We start from the raw sequence: 21,736 nt of genomic DNA, 5'->3' as shown, positions 1-21,736 counted from the left end.
CGCGCGAGTACCAGCCACCAGCATCAATAGGGCAATGGAACGAGGCCCACGGCGAGGGCCTCTGCTGGAGGCACATTCCGACATCCTCCGCCACAACCCCTGAAAAGTCCAGCCCAATGACTGACCAGAACATACTGCAGTGGAAATCTTTATGTATGCGACCACTGGCATAACACAAATTTGTTGAGGAAAGACCTCCAACTGCATTAGGCACACTCCTTTAACAGAGCACATATAGCCATCATTTCATGGACTACTCACACTTACGTCTCATGTCCCATGGAAAAATGCTGCATAAATGGGAAAGGCCAGAACCACTGCCTCAACCATCATAAGTTCTGCTTCCTTGCCACTGATTCCGTTCAAGATTATGACTTAGTCTTTTCTTTTTAAATTTATTCACCAGATGCGGGCAAGCATCATCAATTATTGCCCGTCCCTAATTTCTCTCGAAAATAGAGCAGTGAGCCACTTTCTTGACAATTGGGTGGTTTAAGAGTTAACTGCATTGCTGTGGGCCTGCAGTCACATAGGCCGGACGTGAAAAGGATAGTAGATTTGCTTCCCTAAAGGACATTAGCAAGCCAGATGAGTTTTTACAACAATTCTGTAGTTTCATGGTCACCATTACTTTTTTTCCAGATTTATTTAATGAACTGAATCTAAAATTCCTAGCTGCCATAGAATCATAGGGCTGAATTTTATGGGGCCCCTAGGGACGGTAACGGAGGCTGGGGAACCCATAACATTGCGTTGGAAGGCAGGGGGAAGGAGTGCCTGTTGTCTTTCTGATGCCTTCCAATTTAGTCCAGGGCGGGCAAGGCCATGAACGGCCTTCCTGCCCCAGGCCAATTGAGGCCTTTAAGTGGCCAATTAACGGCACTGCCAGTAGTGCAGAGGTGCCAGCCTTCTGATTGGCCAGCAGTTCTTGGAGGCAGGAGCTCGTCCCTTAAAGGGATGGCACCCCGGACGGTGGGTAGTTAATTGCCTGCCCGCCATGAAAGAGCAACGGGTATCTGCCGGAGGGCAAGACAGGGTCTCCCCCCAACTTCCAGCTCACTGCCTGGACCCCCATCGACAGAACAAATTTGAGCCCAGTCATTACAGCACAGATTTTGATTTTTCTTTTTGGAATTTGATCTTATGGCTCCAGATAATTAGTCCAGGCTATAATAAAAGCAAAATACTGCGGATGCTGGAAATCTGAAATAAAAACAAGAAATACTAGAAATACTCAGCAGGTCTGGCAGCATCTGTGGAGAGAGAAGCAAAGTTAATGTTTCAGGTCAGTGACTCCTCTTCAGAACTGGCAAATATTAAAAATGTAAAAGGTTATAAGCAAGTAAAGCAGGGGTGGGGCAAGAGATAACAAAGGAGAAGATGTAAATAGGACAAGGTCACAGAATAGCTGACCAGAAGGTCATGCAGCAAAGGCAAACAATATGTTAATGGTGTGTCGAAAGACAAAGCATTTGTACAGATAGGGTGTTAATGGACTGAAAATTGAACAGCTGCAAGTACAAACATGAAAAAAGTGGGTAAGCAAACTGAACAAACTATGAAATAAAATAAAATAAACACAAAAATATATATTAAAAAAAGGAAAAAGAAAAAAAACTGAAAATAAAAGTAAAATGGGGTACCTGTCATGCTCTGAAATTATTGAACTCAATGTTCAGTCTGGCAGGCTGTAGTGTGCCTAATCGGTAAATGAGGTGCTCTTCCTCAAGCTTGCGTTGATGTTCACTGGAACACTCCAGCAAACCCAGGACAGAGATGTGAGCAACACAGTAGGGAGGAGTGTTGAAATGGCAAGCAACCGGAAGCTCGGGGTCCTGCTTGCGGACTGAGCGGAGGTGTTCCGCAAAGCGGTCACCCAGTCTGTGTTTGGTCTCCCCCAGTGTAGAGGAGACCACAGTGTGAGCAGCGAATACAGTATACTACATTGAAAGTACAAGTAAATCGCTGCTTCACCTGAAAGGAGTGTTTGGGGCCTGGGATAGTGAGGAGAGAGGAGGTAAATGGACAGGTATTGCACCTCCTGCAATTGCATGGGAAGGGGATGAGGCAGTGGGGGTAATGGAGGAGTGGACCAGGGTGTCACGGAGGGAACGATCCCTTCAGAATGCTGACAGTTGAAGGGGGGGAAGATGCGTTTGGTCGTGGCATCACGCTGGAGGTGGCGGAAATGGCGGAGGATGATCCTTTGGATATGGGGGCTGATGGGGTGGAAAGTGAGGACAAGGGGAATCCGGTCGCGGTTCTGGGAGGGAGTGGAAGGGGTGAGGGTAGAGTCGCGGGTAATGGGCCGGACACGGTTGAGGGCCCCGTCAACCACAGTGGGGGGGGGGGGAAATCCTCGTTTGAGGAAAAAGGAAGACATATCAGAAGCGCTGTCATGGAAGGTAGCATCATCAGAGCAGATGCATCGGAGATGGAGAATCTGGGAGAACGGAATGGAGTCCTTACAGGAGGCAGGGTGCGAAGAAGTGTAGTCGAGGTAGCTGTGGGAGTCAGTGGGCTTATATTATATTAATTAGTCCAGGCCTCTGGATTACTTGTTCAGTAATATAACCACTATGATACAGTTCCCTTTCCTCTCCAAAGTCTTTGAACATGTTGTCACCTCCCAAATTTGTGCCCATCCTTCTGCAACGCCAGGTTTGAATCCATCCAAATCATTTTTTTGCCATGCCACAGCACTCAAACAGCTCTCATCAAAATCACAAATGAAATTCAGTGTGACTGACTGTGGTAATCTCGCTCTCCTCATTTTTCTCCACCTGTTTGCAGCCTTCAACATAGTTGACCACAAAATCCTCCTACAACTCTTCTCCATCGTCAAGTTGCCTGGTTCCATTCTTATCTATCCAGTCATAGCCAGAGAATCCCTTCCCTCTCTTGTACGGTTACCTCTGGAGTCCCCCCACCTTGCCCTTCCTATTTCTGATCTACATGCTGCCACTTGCCGGTATCATCCAAAAACACATCAGGTTCCACATGCATTCTGATGATACCCAGTTCTACCTCACCATCTCGCTCAACCCCTCCACTTATCCTGATTTGTCACACCGCTGGTCTGACAGCCAGTGGTTGAAGCAGAAATTACACCAACTAAATACTGGGAAGGCTTAAGCAATTGTCGATTGCCACAAACTGCATTTCATAGCCATCAACTCCATTCCCTGCAGTTCTGATGAAGGATTACTGACCTGAAATGTTAACGCTGCTTCTCTCTCCACAGATGCTGCCAGACCTGCTGAGTATTTCCAGCATTTTTTGTTTTTATTTCAGATTTCCAGCATCCACAGTATTTTGCTTTTATAACTCCATTCTCTTCCTGTCCATCTTGGTGTTGTATATGACTGAGGTGAACCTCTAACCACTTATCTCCATCACCAAGGCCGCCTGTTTTCATCTCTAACATCACCCGTCTCTACCCCGCCTGAACTCATCTGCTGCTGAATCCCTCATTTTTGCCTTTGTTAATTCTAGACGACTATTCCAATGCTCTCCTGGCCAGCCTCCCATCTTCCACCCGATATAAACTTGAGCTCATCCAAAAATCTGTTGCTCAATTCTAACTTGCACTGTCCCATTCACCTATCACCATTGTGCTCACTTAACCTACAATGGTACCTGGTCCAGTAGCACCTCCATTTTAAAATGTTCATATTTGCTTTCAAATCTCTCCATGGCCTCATCCCTACCCATCTCTAACTTCCTCCAGCCCTACAACCTGCTGAGATATCCGTGCTGCTCTGCTTCTGGCCTCTTGCACATCCCTGACTTTATTCGCTCCATCAGAAGCTCTGTCTTCAGCTGCCTAGGCCCTATAGCTCGGGAAATCCCTCCCTAAACCTTGCCACCTCTCTACACCTACTTCCTTTAATGCACTCCTTAACAGCTACCTCTTTGACCAAGCCTTTCATCATCAGTCCTAATATCTCCTTATATGACTCAGTGTAAAATTTTGTTTTGTAATGCTCCTGTGAACAGCCTAAAAATTTAATGTTAAAAATGCTACATAAATGCAAGCTGTTGTTGAACCAGATAGTTTGGAACCTTATCATCTTGTTCAACCATAAACTTAGTTCTTAACCACATATCCTCTTCATCATAAGGGCTACACAGTTCCACCTCAACGTCACCTGCCTCCAACCCTACCTCAGCCCATCTACCACAAGAACCTTCATACATGTCTTTGTCACCTCCAGAATCAAATAATCCAATGCTGTCCTCCTACCCTCCACGAACACCAGCCTGTCCAAAACTTAGTTGTCCATGTCTTAAAGTCTCACTCGCCCATCATTCCTATCCTCACTAACATACATTAGCTTCCAGTTTTCCAATGCCTTAAATGTATTTCCTTCAAATCTCTCCATGCCTATTCTCATGTTTTCTGCATTATCTCCTCCGGCCCTATAACTCCCCAATCCCCTGTGAAGTCTCTGCTAGTTTAGTTATTTCATCAAAGATGAGCTAATGATTCTGAGAAGATCGAAGGAGGAAGATTTGATAGAAGGATAAAAGGAATAGACAAGGTAAACACAGATAATTTCATGAGGAACATTATTGAAAGTAATATGCTCTACCAGAAGTGATGACTAATTACTCACAGAATATAACAGGATATGGAGAGAAAGCAGAAAAATACATATGATTACATAAAACGTGCAGTGCAGAAACAAGCCTTTTGAGTCCATGCTGGTAGTCACGCTCCACACAAGGCTCCTCTCACCTGTCTTTAACTAATCATCAGCATAATCTATTCCTTTCTCCTTCATATTTTCAGCTCGCTTCCCTTTAAATGCATCTATGCAACTCACTTCAAGTATACCTTGTGGTTGCGAATTCCACAGTCTAACCAGTCTCTGGGTAAAGAAGTTTCTCCTGAATTCCCTAATGGATTTATTAGTGACTAGCTTATATTTCTGGCACCTAGTCTTTAATCTCCACCCGAGTGGAAACATCTTCGCTACATCTACTCCATCAAACCGTTCCACAATGGATTAGTTTGGTGAAAAAGCAGAACCATGCAAAATCAGGGGCCTATATTTGACAACAGGCAAGAAGAGTCAGATGGCCTCCACCCATGCTTGAAAAATTGTAAGCACATGTCAACGTACTGCCACCTCTGTTACTCAGATGAGTGCTGAAAATAGCCCATTTTTTCTCCATTATAGACATTGGGCTTAACTGGTCAATAGAATTTCCATATTCATGATTTGCTCCTTAATATCAGGACAACATTTGCTATCCTCTACATCTCAGTTACAGCTCGCAAACATGCATTTCGGATGGGATATTGGAGTGAGGATGCAGTGGTAAAATAATTACAAAAAAGTTAATTTCTTTTATTGACTCAAAAGTAGCCTCTTTTAATAAAGGCAACAAATTCTATTAAGTTCTATTTATACACTAATACACAATAACATATATGAATTACTCTAATTTTTGCAACATTACATTCTGAATGGCTCCAGCATTTAGTGAACATAAACCTTTGTGAGAAAAAACAATTAGTTGAATAAATAACGACAGATTAAATAAATGTAAATAGATATAAATGGTATTTAACAGCAGCAATCTCCAATTATCAAACATATTACAGACATAAGATTAATGTAGTTGAGATTATGAAGTCTAACAAATCTATTTTCATAAAAATACAACTCTAATATGAGGAAAATCACACAAAAGGCTGTTTAGGTAAAATCGACATTTTTGTAGACCATTAGATATCCTAGATAGCTCAAAGCACAGCCACCAATGGTGGGGCAAAGGGAATTGGGGCTGGGGAATTGCAAGAGTCCAGAGTTGAAAGAATGCAAAGTTTTTTTTTTAAGGGTTGCAGGACAGGAGGATGTTCAACAGATAGGATGTGACTATGAAGGGATTTGAACACAAGGATGAGAATTTTAAAATTGAGGCCTCCTACACACTCTGACTGAGGGGATCCTAATTTTTAAACTTTAAATAACCTGTTTTTAGGCCATTAAATCTAATAACTACCTTTGTGATAGCAGTCCGAGCACCTGACTTGTTCTCCCCCAAACTCTGTTCAGTCCTAAAAAGTTTGGTTTATCTTCTAGTTCTGACAAAGAGCCCACACCTAAAATATTAACTCTCCTGAAACTAACTAACTGCTATTTCAAGCAGCTTCTAGGCTTGTTTCAAATATCCAAAATTCAGCTTTTTTTTCATTTCAGCTCTGGTTTTATCAATATTGTGGAGAATTTAATTTGTATTAAATGGTAGTATCAGATCTATCAATCTAATATACCAACTTTGTTGATGACATCTTTATGGCAACTGAATTTCTTTTTCATTTGTGGGATGCCGGCATTGCTGGCTAGTTTTAGTTTAGTTTAGAGATACAGCACTGAAACAGGCCCTTCGGCCCACCAAGTCATTGCCGACCATCAACCACCCATTTATACTAATGCTACACTAATCCCATATACCTTCCACATCCCCACCTGTCCCTATATTTCCCTACCACCTACCTACACTAGGGGCAATTGCTAATGGCCAATTTACCTATCAACTTGCAAGCCTTTGGCATGTGGGAGGAAACCAGAGCACCCGGAGGAAACCCACGCAAACACAGGGAGAATTTGCAAACTCCACACAGGCAGTACCCAGAATTGAACCCGGGTCACTGGAGCTGTGAGGCTGTGGTGCTAACCACTGCGCCACTGCATTTATTGTCCATCCCTAATTGCCCTTGAGAAGGCAGTAGTGAGCTGCCTTCCTGAACCACTGCAGTCCTTGGGGTATAGGTATGCACCCACAGTGCCATCAGGAAGGGAGTTCCAGGATTTTGACCCAGCGACAGTGAAGGAACGGCGATGCAGTTCCAAGTCAGGATGGTGTGTAGCTTGGCGGGGAACTTGCAGGTGGTGGTGTTCCCATGCTGCCCCTGTCCTTCTAGGTGGCAGAGGACACGAGTTTGGAAGGTGCTGTCGAAGGAGCCTTGGCGAGTTGCTGCAGTGCATTTTGTATATGGTACACACTGCATTGGTGGTGAAGGGAGTGAACGTTGAAGGTGGTGGATGGGGTGCCAATCAAGCAGACTGCTTTGTCCTGGATGGTGTCTGGCTTCTTGAGTGTTGTTGGATCTGCACCCATCCAGGCAAGGGAAGTGTATCAATCATACCCCTGACTTGTGCCTTGTAGATGGTGGACAGGCGGCGAGTTGCTCATTGCAGAATTCCCAGCCTCTGACCTGCTCTTGTCACCACAGCATTTATGTGGCTGGTCCAGTTCAATTTCTGTCAATGGTAACCCCGCAGGATGTTGATAGTGGGGGATTCAGCGATTGTAGTGCCATTGAAAGTCAAGGAGAGATGGTTAGATTCTCTCTTGTTGGAGATGGTCATTGCCTGGCACTTGTGTTGCGCGAATGTTACTTGCCACTTATCAGCCCAAGCCTGGATGTTGTCCACGTCTTGCTGCATATGGACATGGGCTACTTCAGCATCTGAGTTATCGCGAATGGTGAACATTGCACAATCAGCGAACATCCCCACTTCTGACCTTATGATGGAGGGAAGGCCATTGATGAAGCAGCTGAAGATGGTTGGGCCTTGGACACTCCTTCTGAGGAACTCCTGCAGTGATGCCCTGGGACTAACATGATTAACCCAAAACCACAACCATCTTCCTTTGTGCGAGGTATGACTCCAACCAGCGGACAGTTCCCCCCACCACCCCCCCGATTCCCATTGACTCCAGTTTTGCCAGTGTGCCTTGATGCCATACTCAGTCAAATGCTGCTTTGATGTCAAGGGCTGTAACTCTCATCTCACCTCTTGAGTTCAGCTCTTTTGTCCATGTTTGAACCAAGGCTTTAATGAGGTCAGGAGCTGAGTGGCCCTGACGGAACCCAAACTGAGTGCCAGTGACCAGTCTATTGCTGAGCAAGTGCTGCCTGATAGCACTGTCGATGACCCCTTCCATCACATTGCTGACGATCGGGAGTAGGCTGATGGGGTGGTAATTGGCCGGATTGGATTTGTCCTGCTTTTTGTGCACAGGACATACCTGGGCAATTTTCCACATTGTTGGGTAGATGCCAGTGTTGTAGCTGTACTGGAACAGCTTGGCTAGGGGTGCGGCTCATTCAGGAGCACATGCTTTTAGTACTATTGCCGGAATAATGTCAGGGCCCATAGCATTTGCAGTATCCAGTGCATTCAGCTGTTTCTTGATATCACATGGAGTGAATCAGATTGGCTGAAGACTGGCATGTGATGCTGAGAACCTCAGGAGGCGGCCAAGATGGATCACCCAATTGGCACTTCTGGCTGAAGATGGATGCAAAAGCTTCTGACTTGCCTTTTGCACTTATGTGCTGGGCTACCCCATCATTGAGGATGGGGATATTTGTGCAGCCTCCTCCTCCTCCTGTCAGTTGTTTAATTGTCCACCACTATTCACGACTGGGATGTAGAACCATAGAAAAATTATGGCACAGAAGGAGGCCATTCAGCACATCATGTCTGTGCTGGCTGAAAAAACTAGCTGCCCAATCTAATCCCATCTTCCAGCACTTGGTCCGTAGCCTTGCAGGTTACAGCACTTCAGGTGCATGTCCAGGTACCTTTTCAAAGAGTTGAGGGTTTCTGTCTCCATCATCAATCTGGCAGTGAATTCCAGACACCCACCATCTTCTGGGTGAAAAAGTTTTTCCTCATGTCCCCTCTAACCTTTCTACCAATCATCTTAAGTCTGTGCCCCCTGGTAATTGACCTCGCCACTAGGGAAACAGGTCCTTCCTGTCGACTCTATCTAGACCCCTCATAATTTTGTACTCCTCAATTGAAACCCCTCAGCCTCCTCTGTTCTAAGGAAACAATCCTAGCCAATCCAATCTTTCCTCATAGCTGCAACTTTCAAGCCCTGGAAACTTCTAAATCTCCTCTGTACTCTCTCTCCAGAGCAATTATGTCCTTCCTGTGATGGGACGACCAGAACTGTACACAATATTCCAGCTGTGGCCTAACTAGCATTTTATGCAGTTCCAGCATCACATCCCTGCTTTTTGTACTCCATATCTTGGGCAATAAAGGAAAGCATGCCTTCTTCACCACTCTATCTACTTGTCCTGCCACCTTCAGGGACCCGTGGACATGCACTCCAAGGTCTCTCACTTCCTCTACCCTTCTCAATATTCTTGCTGTGTTTGCCCTCCTCAAATGTATTACCTCACACTTCTCTGGATTGAATTCCATTTGCCACTTTCCCACCCACTCAACCAAACCACTGATATCATTCTGGAGTCTACAACTATTCTCTTCACGATGAACTACATGGCCAATTTTTGTGTCATCTGCAAATTTCCCAATCATGCCTCCCACTTTTAAGTCCAAATCATTAATATATACCACAAACAGCAAGGGACCCAACACTGAGCCCTGTGAACCACCACTGGAAACTGCTTTCCAATCTCAAAAACAACCGATCACTACCCTTTGTTTCCTGTCACTGAGCCAATTTTGGATTCAACTTGCCACATTCTCCTGTGTCCCTTGGGCTTTCATTTTTCTGACCAGTCTGCCGTGTGTGACCTTGTCAAATGTCTTACCAGAATTCATGTAGACCACGTCCACTGTACTACCCTCATCAATCCTCCTGGTTACTTCCTCAAAAAATTCTATCAAATTAATAAGACACAACTTTCCCTTAACAAGAGCTTAGATCTCATCTGTTGGTTGAGGGATTGCTTAGCCCTGTCTATTGCATGCTGCTTTCGCTGTTTGGCATGCAAGTAGCCCTGTGTTGTAGCTTCACCAGGCTGACACCTCATTTTTAGGTTACTTTAAATGTATCATACTAACATCTTTCTTTTACTCCCATTGCTATGGACTACCACTCTGCATTCAAGTTTCCTTTCTGCAATTGGTATAAGCTTCCACTAAATATATTTCAAGCACTACTCGCCACTTACAGTACTGTTACTGCATTATGAATGGAAGCATGTGCAAGACAAATGAAAAAATTATAACACTGGTAATGAAGTTAACTGAGAAGATGAATGACTAAGACAGAAATGTGTTAAATATCATTAATTTCCCTGAAACATTGCTTTACATCGGAAAGAAATTATCTGAAATTGTTATGAAGACCAAGAATGTATCTAAGCTACCCACTACAATATTTTCAAGGTTAATTAATTTGAGCAAAACATAAATCAAACTGCAACTTAGCCCAGGAAGCATCACTAATTGACAATTACACAAAACTACAGTAAGGTTATTCAACCCAAGAATTCCCTCAAGTAAATGAAAAGATGGAAATCAAAGCTTTACTTCAAGCAAAATTTATAGTTCCTAATTCAGAACTTTGTATCGGTCATTGTGCCCTACACTATATGCCAAACGCTCAATATGAAACTTTAAGTGCTGCAAATGTTTACTGAAAGGTGTTGTCAGTTTCCAGGAAGCACTAATGCATCAACTCATTTGCAGAAGTCACTTGTTTTTATGCTGTCAATAAAGGAAACAAAAATTCACCATCACATACGAAAGGCAACTAGATCCTTTGTTACATTACGTGCCTGCAACTTCCTAAACCAATAGTCATTTGGTAGCACAGAACTTGAGTATTGCTGAAAAGAGAGACATTTGCCGAAGCTTTTCGTCTTGCACGCATCAGGACAATTTGCAAGAATACCAATGTAAGGGAAACAACAAATTTATACTATATGAGAAGAGTGCGCTGACTGGTCGAGGCGTTGCCATGGAGAATGAACCAGTTTATGGTGACTGACAGTCTGACTAACTAACTGGTGCATTCTCCATGGCAACACTTCTATCAGAGTCCACTGCCAACCAATCAGCACTTTCTTGCAGTATTCTTGCAAATTGTCCTGATGAGTGCAAGATGAAAAGCTTCAACAAAATGTCTATTTTCAGCAATACTGCCTAAACAGTTGATGGTGTTCTTTTTCAGAATCAAAATTTGATCCACTGGTAAACAAAACTCAAGCATACCAACACACTTCAATGAAGTTAAAAAGTGTGAAAAAATTTCAAAATTGCCCAGAAATAATGCTACTTCACAACAGACTTTCCTACAGTTGCCATCAATTGCATTCCATTGTCAGCTAACTGGAAATATAAATCTATTGAGCATAATGACTTTCAAAACAGTCTCCAAGTTCTCCAAGATTCAAACTGGCTCCTGAATTAGTTCAGTACTTTGCTGCACTTCGTTTGAGTTAACTAAGCTACTTACCTATATTTCTCAACGACAACACAACAACTTGCACATGTATAGCAGCTTTAATGTAGAGAAACATTACCACGTGCTTTACAGATGCATATGGGGAAAATTCAATGCCCTACAAAAAGTGGTGATATCAGGAGGATGTGACTAAAAGCTTAAAGAGTCCAGTTTTAAAGGAGGTGGAGAGGCAGAGAGGTTCTCATTGTGAGCAAAGACCCCACAGTATAACATATCCCACATCACCATTAAAAAAGAAAAAAATGAAAGCTATAAATCTGAAATAAAAACAAAGTACTGGAAATGCATCAAGTTCATCAGCATCTGAAGAGAACACAGGCCAACTTGAGTTTACACGTTTTGCCAGCACTGGCAAATATGATTAAGTGTCTATACATGAAATGTTAACCTGTCTCGTCACTCTTGAGATAACAGATCTACTGGCATTTTCTGACACTACTTCACCATTTTCCTTTAATGAACATAACAAGGGTCATGTGGAACTTAAGATTAGATCTTTTATCCAAGGTGTTTTGGGTATTCATTTTTGTGCTCTGCAAGTTGAAGAATCTCAGTGCTGGTAAAAATAGATGCTTTCCACTACAGGCACTCAAAGTCAGCACTAATCACTCCTAGATAGGTGAAAATTAAAACTTTTTATATTCTGCCAAACAATGTACATCAGTCACAACCTCATAAAATCACCTTCTATTAAGCATAGTGCTTTGACATTGCAGGTGACCTAACTAATGTGCATAAAATTATCTGGGCAGAGGGATCATGCACAAATGCAAAAGATGCACAACACTGAGAAAGAATAATCAAAATGAAAAACTTGCACTTTTATAGCGCCCTCAATACAGCAAAACATCCCAACGCATTTCACAAATTACTTCATCACTGTGGTCTAAAATGTAACTGCATACTAACAGAAACAAAAAATGATTGCTGGCACTTAATATTACTGATAAACTGAAAAAACACACAAATTTGTTAGATTTCCTATCTTAGCTTTGGTCTTCCTTGTTCGATAAGCAACCTATACATGTATAAATAGGATACTGATGTCAGCTCATAGCTGTAAATATCATTCAACATAATATTCCTTCAAAGGGAATGTTTCTGTGATATAAAAGCACTAACAGATATTTTGGGGCCAAGGGTGGGTTGGGGGGGGGGGGGGGGGGGGGACGTTGGTGCTACTGGTAGTGTGCGGGTTGGAGAAATGTGAAAGAGTAATTAACTTCAGTGGATGCTAAACAAAATAAGTTTGGTCCACCACCATGTGCAGTTCATTAACCCTTCTTGACAAGAGTAGAATTAGCAAAATTTAATTGAGAACAAGTATATTCTTGTAATTGAACCCCCAACTCACTATTTAAACAACGTACTTATCAAAGATATATGCTCAGTCAGCAGCATAATCAGCATCTCAGGCAGCACTAAATAGTCCCTCCCTTTTTCTCACCCTTTAAAGAAAAATTGCTCATTTGAAAATTGGGAAAAGTCTTGAATATATTGTTCAAACACATGTGCCATATCCCAAGCTGGAGCTGCTCAAGACAGTTCTGTGGCAGTGCCACAAACAGAATGGAGAGAAGTCCATTAAGGCAATATCCTCAACCAATACTTTGATTTGTCTTTTATAAGATAGAGGCAGGACGCAGCGGATGGACCTCCTTGATGGGTCACGATCTCAGATTAGATCCGGATTGATGATAAAGCGGAGCATAGGTGACTATATCAAATTATTTTAAAGACTGCTGGTGAAAACTACAGAACAACCTGAATGTTAACCAAAAACTTAAAGGACCACTGTCTAACCATTCCAAAGTTGCTACAATAGAATCCAAAGGTTGCCCAACTCCGTCATTGACAGAAGAGGTTGTGTGAAACTTAAAAGGTTTCATGGTACCTCTTCCCATCTCAGCGTTTATTCTGGAGCGTCCTGTGAACATTCTCCTTGACATTTTGTTTATTTTCTGATAGAATCCAGTTCTGACATCCCAGAATAACCTTCCAAATGAACCCCATGCTGATTTTCAAGCAGGCAATAAGCTTTTAAAAGTCATGAGACCACAGGAAATAACAAAGACATGCGTTGTGTAAGTTGATCTCTGGGAAAAAATCCATAACAGACCCAGATTTGTTGCAAATAATCAGAGGGGAAGTTGGAGTCAAAATAGGATTGAACAAACTCAAAGACACAATGCTACTAAAGATTACACAAGCGATTTAGCTTTAGTTAGAGAATGCTGCCAAACTTTGCCAAAAAAAGCTATAAAATCTGTTGAGAACTAAAACAGATTGCAAAAGACAATTATGGATTGTCAAAAAGAATTGATGAATGGTCATATTTTATGCCCTTCCCCCTATATTTGGAACAGCTTGATTTGTAGTCTTTGACAGAAGAAAAGAATGAAAGCTACATCCCAATATGTATTGGAATGAGGGTGGTCATGTCTGCCATATATGTTGAAAAGTTCTCAAATGGATGGTACCATGGTGATTTTCGCCAATGGATGAGAGCAATCTTCCATCTGTGTGTAGATGTTGAACAACTGAGAAGAAAATTATAATATAAATAGATCAAGCACCATTCCTACCTGTGCATGGAAAAGTGATAAACTCCTCACAGTATGTAAAGGGAGTAGCACCTTAACCAGAAATTGTTTGTGTTCAGCCTTCAGAGGCAATGCAAACCCATTTATTATACTGTCAACAGAAAAAGAGGAAAAATTATCCACCTAATACTACAGCCTTACATGCTAATACAATACTCAGTCCGTGATAACTTTATACAAAGGATCCATATTTTTAAAAAACAGCTCCAACTGCAAGTGATTATCTCATGCATGAGGCTCACAGTTAATATTTTAAGCACACCGGGTATTTGTTCACAAAATCTATAAGCCTAAATGCTGGTCGTGTCTGACCAAATTAACAAAGAGAACCCCCAAGTACACATCCCAATTTATTGCACCTAGGAATTACAGTACATGTAACTCTATGGCAAGTAAGAGTGGCAAAATTTGAACTCTTAGATTGGGCAATAACAATGATGTTAACTCAAATATTTTCAGTTGCCTTTCACAGCTAGTAAGGAAAATACAACACCGGTTTGCAAAAAGCTCATCTTAACTAACAATATTTTAAAAACATAAAATGTTAGAACGACAGCCACAGAATGGCACTGATATATGCTGTGTACATCTCTCCACCACACCACAACCCCATAATAAATATGAGGGGTTTGGCGAGGGGTGGGGTCAGGGGAGGGAAGAGAAAAGGCCAACAAACCACAAAAAAATCTGAAACATTTCCAATGCACTGTGTGTTACGTTTTAAGTCATTTATTATGAAAAGCAAGTTTTGTCACCCTAGCTGGAGTACAGTTATGGTGTTTAGCTACTAAGTTGGAGCTGTGTTCAACATGGCCTGACTCTTTAAGGCCAATGCTCAAATACGTCTGGCAGAGGCATGTTTTAAATCAGCAGAAATAGCTAACTGTGGCCGATTATAAATTCCTGAAGCCATTTAGAGGTCAATGTACCTGCTTGTAAATTTTTGGCTGCAGCTCAGAAGAAATATAGAAAATAGGAGCAGGAGGTCGTCATTCGGCCCTTCGAGCCTGCACCGCCACTCAATACGATCATGGCTGATCGTCCAAACTCAGTAGTACCCTGTTCCTGCTTTTTCCCCCATATCCCTTGATTCCTTTAGCCCCAAGAACTATAACATTTTCTTGAATATATTTAATGATTTGGCCTCAACTGCTTTCTGTGGTAGAGAATTCCACAGGTTCACCACTCTCTGGGTGAAGAAATCCCTCCTCATCTCAGTCCAAAATGGCTTAGCCCTTCTCCTTAGATTGTGACCCCTAGTCCTGGACTGCCCCGCCATCAGGAACATCCTTCCTGCATCTAGTCTGTCCAGTCCTGTTAGAATTTTGTAGGTTTCTATGAGATCCCCTCTCATTCTTCTAAACCATAGCGAATACAAGCCTAATCAACCCAATCTCTCTTCCTACATCTGTCCTGCCATCCCAGGAATCAGTCAGGTGAACCTTCGCTGCACTCCCTCCACTCACTGTGATCAGGGGTTGAAACCTCAGCTGATTATTTTTTTTTTCTAAACCTTTCTAGTTCAGGTGTACTGAGGAAAATCTTTATCAAAGACTTGTGCAATGTAATGCACCCGGTGTGTTATCCATCACATTCTTGACGTCGTACTTTGTTACAGATGTAAAGTAAAAGAAATAGGTAGTAGATATTTAATGTTGAATTCTTAATAATTAAATAATTCTTAATTTAATAGCATTAAACAAGAAATTAGAGACGCATGCAATAAGGGTGCAACTGTAATTATGGGCGATTTTAATCGACATATAAATTCGGCAAACCAAATTAGCAATAATACTGTAGAGGAGGAATTCCTGGAGCACGTACTGCTTCGTGATCAGTGCTGAAAAATTAATTTGTATAGTTGCTGGCAAGGCTTGGCCATAATGTTCCCCCAACCAACTAGTTAACTAGCACTGCCTGCTTTGAACAGCCATTTGGGAAAGGTATCAGAATGCTATGAAGTTGCACACCAGCTTGATTCAACAAGTTCAGGAGAGAAGAAAAATTAGAAACATCTGAGTGCATGGCTGCTTACCTTCCTAATATTTCCAGAAGCTCTGCTACGCCATTAAAATGTTCTGTTTCATAAACAAACCTGCAATGAAAACTGACGGTAACTACATACACGTAAACAGAAAGCAACACTTGCACGTGGAAGTAATGCAGAATGCTGAAACTTGAAATAGAAATGTGCAAGTATTAACAAAACATTTAAATTTAAAGGCATCATTTTAATATTCCCAAATAGCAAATTCAAACTTGAAGTTACCTGCAGGATGTTGATATAATCAATATTTTGCTGGCTGGCTAGCCAACAGAAATGTCACAGATGTGATTTTTAAGTTATTTATTTTATCTTACTTGGTTCACTAGCCTTTGAGAAAATTGCAGAGAAAAAGATAATGCCCCTTACCATCTGTTTCCTCCTCAGCTATGAAACCTCCAAGAACCCTGACTTCCTTCAAATCCAGCCTGTTATTCATTCCCCCACTCCCTCCATTCCACCATTGGCACATGCCTTCAGCCTTATAGGCTCTAAGCTCTGGAATTTCCTTCCTAAACGCCACCTCTCCAGCCTGCTTTAAGACCCTGCTTAAAACCTACTTCTTTAACCAAGTTTTTAGCTTCTTCTTTGGCATAGTGTCAATTTTAGTCTGGTCACGTTCCTGTAAAGTGCCTTAGGATATTTTCCTACATTAAAGGCACTATATAAATACAAGTTATTGTTGTTTGTCTTGAAGGACGAGGAGAAGGGTGGGGAAGCAGCAGAGGCAACAGAACAACGGTCTGTAGTTTAGTAGCAAAAAAGTCCAGCAGCACCTTGTGCACGTTAGAAGTCAGGAGACTAAGTAAACAGTTGGCAATACAGAAATGGAGCTTAGGGTTTTCTTTGTCCTCCAAAATGATCCTATATTAGCTTTAGCAGAAGAGAGGCCCAATAGAGCCTGATGTGGTTATGTTACATCTGGTAACCAATGGTTAAGTCAGCTGTGCATCAATCATGCTTTTTCAAAATTTGCGCTTTTGGACCAGAGGGAAAGGAAGAGAAATGACAGATAGAAGATGGCAAGTGTTTTACTGGGTACAATAGCAATGTTCCTGTTAAACTGCACAGGTATGCAGCTGCGCAGTAGCCTGAAAAGGTACTGGGCAAGCTTTGTTCTATTACAAATAACGTGTATATGTGGACACACCAAAAAATTTAAAAGGGACTGCACACTGAAAAAAAACGGGCTGTGCACAACATCTAAATTTTAAAGGGAACATTGGGCAATAGCAGAGGGAATGTTGAGCACATAGGTACCTATAGAGAAATTATAGTGAATGGACGGCTAAAGACCAGGCAGCTGGGAGATAGAGAGTACCACAGTAAGAAACTCAGTGGAGGGGTTTCAAGAAGAAAGTGGGGTTCATAAAGGGATCCGTGTGGCGTGGGATAAAAGATGACCAGAGAGTCTAGTTCAATTTGGAACTTATTGCTAAAACTCCTTCCTTGCAGCATAAGTCCTTCCCTCAGAAGGACAACAATCCCAATAGCAAGAGAATGGACCCGTGTCAAAGTCTGCTGTCCTAACAAAGGGAATAAACCTACTTGAGCAAACCCATGTGAAGTTTGCAATTGTTCTTGCTCAAAGGCCTCTTGGACTTTGCAATATTAACCAAATGACAGACACACTAGCAAAAAGGGGATCAAAATAATCCTGGGAAAGCAGCTGTTCCAGACAACCTACACAGTACTACTTGAAGCGCTTTATAAAAATATGCAAACATTCCAAATATTTAAACAGTACTGAGTTCTTGAAAAGCCAAGAATGTATTTTAAAGATTTTTGAAAATTAAACGCTTAAAAACATCAATGACACTTTGGAAAAAAAAAGACTTAGAAAAGTTTGCATCAAAATTGCATTGAATTAAGGATTTATTTTATTAATTCAAATTTAGTTTAGTTTAGAGATACAGCACTGAATCAGGCCCTTCGGCCCACCGAGTTTGTGCCGACCACCAACCACCCATTTATACTAATCCTACACTAATCCCACATTCCTACCACATCCCCACCTATCCCTATATTTCCCTACCACCTACCTATATTAGGGGCAATTTATAACGGCCAATTTACCTACCAACCTGCAAGTCTTTTGGCTTGTGGGAGGAAACCGGAGCACCCGGAGGAAACCCACGCAGACACAGGGAGAACTTGCAAACTCCACACAGACAGTACCCAGAATTGAACCCGGGTCGCTGAAGCTGTGAGGCTGCGGTGCTAACCACTGCGCCACTGTGCCGCCCAGCCTGACTAAATTGCAAAGCCAGACTGGAATGAGTTTCCATGCAAGCCCAAGAAAATGCCATCTCTCTGAGGACCTTTTATAGAAGATTTAGGGCAGCAGAGTTATTCAAACTTAGGGAGCAATTTAATCCGCAAAAATGCCCCAATTAGTCTCCCTGGCAGAAGCCATGATGCAGTTAAGACAAGGAATAATCTTAAGCAGTCTCAATTCCCCTCCAGTGTTACAGGTCTAATTAGTTATTGATAGCTTCTGTAACCATATACTATTGCCATTTTCCTATGGCAAGCAACCTGGATTGCATTCCTCAATCTGGCCACTATGAGCTGTGCATAAGGAACTAAATTTTGGTGGGGTAGGGGCGAGTCTGCCACTGAGATCTTAAATTAGTTTAAGTGTCTGGCAGCATCCTAACATTCCTTTCCTTAACTTCCTTCACATCCCTCACCCAACCACACAAAAAAGGCACAAACAATTATTTTTGAAGCAACCTTTGTCTTCTTCTTTGGCCTCCTTGTCTCGAGAGACAATGGGTAGAAGTGGTCAGTGGTTTGTGAAGCAGCGCCTGGAGTGGCTATAAAGACAACCTTTGACACAACAGTTAATCACTACACACTTACTGTAGAAAAATATTGTTAATTTGCTTCCGGATAAATGCTCTAAGTCCAAGAAACTTTCCATAAATTCTGTGCAAGACAGTCTTCAGGTAGTCTCTCTCGCGGGGGTCTTCACTGTTGAATAGCTCTAAAAGCTGAAAGTACCAAAAATATCACACTTCAACTTTACTGTAAAGCTTTTGCCTAGATCACAAAATCTATGGAGCTTGCCTTAATTTTTTTTTCGTAGGTCACCATACTTTCAACATCATATCACAGAATTTCAACACCAAAGCATATATATGCCCAAGAACCATTTTATAATTCTATGATTTTGCTGAGAAGTCTAATGATAGAATTTTAATTTAAACATATAGGCTGCAAATGGAACTAATCTCTTCAGACGATGCTGGCAGAATATTTCAATGGTCAAAATATAACATTCTGGTGAATTTTCAATTCAGTAGTTTGCATGCTGAAATGTTTATATATGCAAGAAATAGCATTCCCCTATAAACAAACATTGACATTACCGCTGTTCAAATCGCATATTATACATTTTCTAGTCATAGAATTCAACTGTAGGAGCAAATATTTTAAAACATTAAGGTTTTGACACTTTTGAAATTTACTTATCACCAGATCCTGGGTGGTCAGTGGCAGATCAGCAAAGAATTGTTGAAACTCAAAAAGCAGCCGAGTATGGCAAGGCATGGAAATCTAACTTTAAAGGAATAACTTGTTTAAGAAATATCCCTGGAAGGGAGGAAGCTCAGACACAAGATTAAAAGAAAATGGAGAAGGGGCAGAGGAACAGGACAAAGTGAACAGCTCTTCCATAAATTCAGTGCAAGTGTGATGAGTTTAATGGCCTCATTTGTGAGTAAAATTTTACACAGTCATCTGGCGAACATTCTGCATTGAGTACTAATGTCCCAACTTTGGTGTATGCTGGCACATATCAATGCAACAGCGAACTTCAGTCTCAGATACACAAATATCCTAAGCAGCAGTGAATTTCTAACTACCTTATCCAGCCCCATCACAAACTAGAAGATCCAAATGGATCACAGAATCACAGAATAATACAAGTACAGAAGAGTCCCTTCGGCCCATCTAGTCTGCACCGATGCATTAAAGACACCTGACCTGTCTACCTCATCCCATTTGCCAGCACTTGGCCCATAGCCCTGAATGTTATGACGTGCCAAGTGCTCATCCAGGTACTTTTTAAAAGGATGTGAGGCAACCCGCCTCTACCACCCTCCAAGGCAGGGCATTCCAGACCGTCACCACCCTCTAGGTAAAAAAGTTCTTCCTCAAATCCCCCTTAAACCTCCCGCCCCTCACCTTAAACTTGTGACCCCTCGTAACTGACCCTTCAACTAAGGGGAACAGCTGCTCCCTATCCACCTTGTCCATGCCCCTCATAATCTTGCACACCTCGATCAGGTCATCCCTCAGTCTTCTCTGCTCCAGCGAAAACAACCCAAGCCTATCCAACCTCTCTTCATAGCTTAAATGTTCCATCCCAGGCAACATCCTGGTGAATTGCCTCTGCACCCCCTTCCTATAATGTGGCAACCAGAACTGCATACAGTACTCCAGCTGTGGCCTTATCAAAGTTCTGTCCAACTCCAACATGACCTCCCTGCTTTTGTAATCTATGCCTCGATTGATAAAGGCAAGTGTCCCATATGCCTTTTTCACCACCCTATTAACCTGCCCTTCTGCCTTCAGAGATCTATGGACAAACACGCCAAGGTCCCTTTGTTCCTCAGAACTTCCCAGTGTCAGGCCATTCATTGAATACTTCCGTGTCTCATTACTCCTTCCAAAGTGTATCAACTCTCACTTTTCAGGGTTAAATTCCATCTGCCACTTTTCTGCCCATTTGACCATCCCATCTATATCTTCCTGTAACCCAAGACACTCCACCTCACTGTTAACCACTCGGCCAATCTTTGTGTCATCCGCGAACTTACTGATCCTCCCTCCACATAGTCATCTATGTCATTTATATAAATGACAAACAATAGGGGACCCAGCACAGATCCCTGTGGTACGCCACTGGACACTGGCTTCCAGTCACTAAAACAGCCGTCTGTCATCACTCTCTGTTCTCCTACAGCTAAGCCAATTTTGAATCCACCTTATCAAGTTACCCTGTACCCCATGTGCATTTGCTTTCTTGATAAGTCTCCCATGTGGGACCTTGTCAAAGGATCCAGAGAAAAGTTTCTTCTGAAAAGACTTTACGTGCAAGTTATCGAATGGCAATTTTAAACATAGATCATCCAAAGAACCCAATGCACTGAATCAGAGGATATTCCTGAATTTCTTGAATAAATTCTTTCCATGCACGAGATTGGTGATGGAAAGAGGAACAGATCTTTTAGAGTTTGATAGAATTAGAAACCTCTGCAACAGTTATCTTCAATCCTATCCAGACCAAAAATGTAAACAGTACATAAGTATTGTGAGAAAGTTGTAATACATTCTGAATAGAAAATATTAAACTTCTGTTAGGACCAGGTGAGAAAGGGGTCTAGGGTTCCCTCTCAGTCTTCACCTGGTCTTACTGCATCAGGGTTTAATTTTGAGCACACCTTTTTTTTGGCTCCCCCTTAGTAAATTGTTGTTCATTAACTTCCAATTATAAGGCAAAGTAACTAGCCAAACAGGTTTTCTTAGGTTTAAAAAAAAAGGTTAAACTTTATTAAACTCTAATTTGGTTAACTCCTACCAATGGGTGACACGCCGCCAGCATGCATATGCAATACACACATGCAGATAGAGACAGAAAAGAGAATAGTTTGAGGCAATATCTCAAGATGGTTTTGGTTACTGTTATTTGAGCTGGCTGTAAAGTCCCTGATTGTAGGTAGGTCTCGTTTTTCGTTAGGGCCCAGTATTCTTCTTAAACCTTGTTCGATGTAGGAGACTTTTCTCTCTTGAAGTTAATGTGTCCTCAGTGGGTCCAGAGGCTTGTGAG

At 42.0% G+C, this 21,736-nt stretch overlaps 1 protein-coding gene across 1 annotated transcript in view; it reads right to left on the bottom strand.

The window, feature by feature from the left end:
* The window catches only part of ppp2r5eb (protein phosphatase 2, regulatory subunit B', epsilon isoform b), a 122,521-nt gene that overhangs the window by 20,184 nt on the left and 80,601 nt on the right, over positions 1-21,736 (bottom strand). The window contains exons 5-7 of the mRNA XM_068038772.1: positions 18,766-18,896; positions 15,892-15,951; positions 13,839-13,947 (exon numbers count right to left, since the gene is read on the bottom strand). Of these exons, the coding sequence (XP_067894873.1) occupies positions 13,839-13,947; positions 15,892-15,951; positions 18,766-18,896 (300 nt within the window). The remainder of the gene's footprint in view (positions 1-13,838; positions 13,948-15,891; positions 15,952-18,765; positions 18,897-21,736) is intronic.

Source organism: Heterodontus francisci, chromosome 9 (assembly GCF_036365525.1).
Source record: "Heterodontus francisci isolate sHetFra1 chromosome 9, sHetFra1.hap1, whole genome shotgun sequence".
NCBI classification, from domain to species: Eukaryota; Metazoa; Chordata; class Chondrichthyes; order Heterodontiformes; family Heterodontidae; genus Heterodontus; species Heterodontus francisci.
Note: the sequence above shows the minus strand (reverse complement) of the source record. Positions and strands in the feature narration are given on the sequence as shown.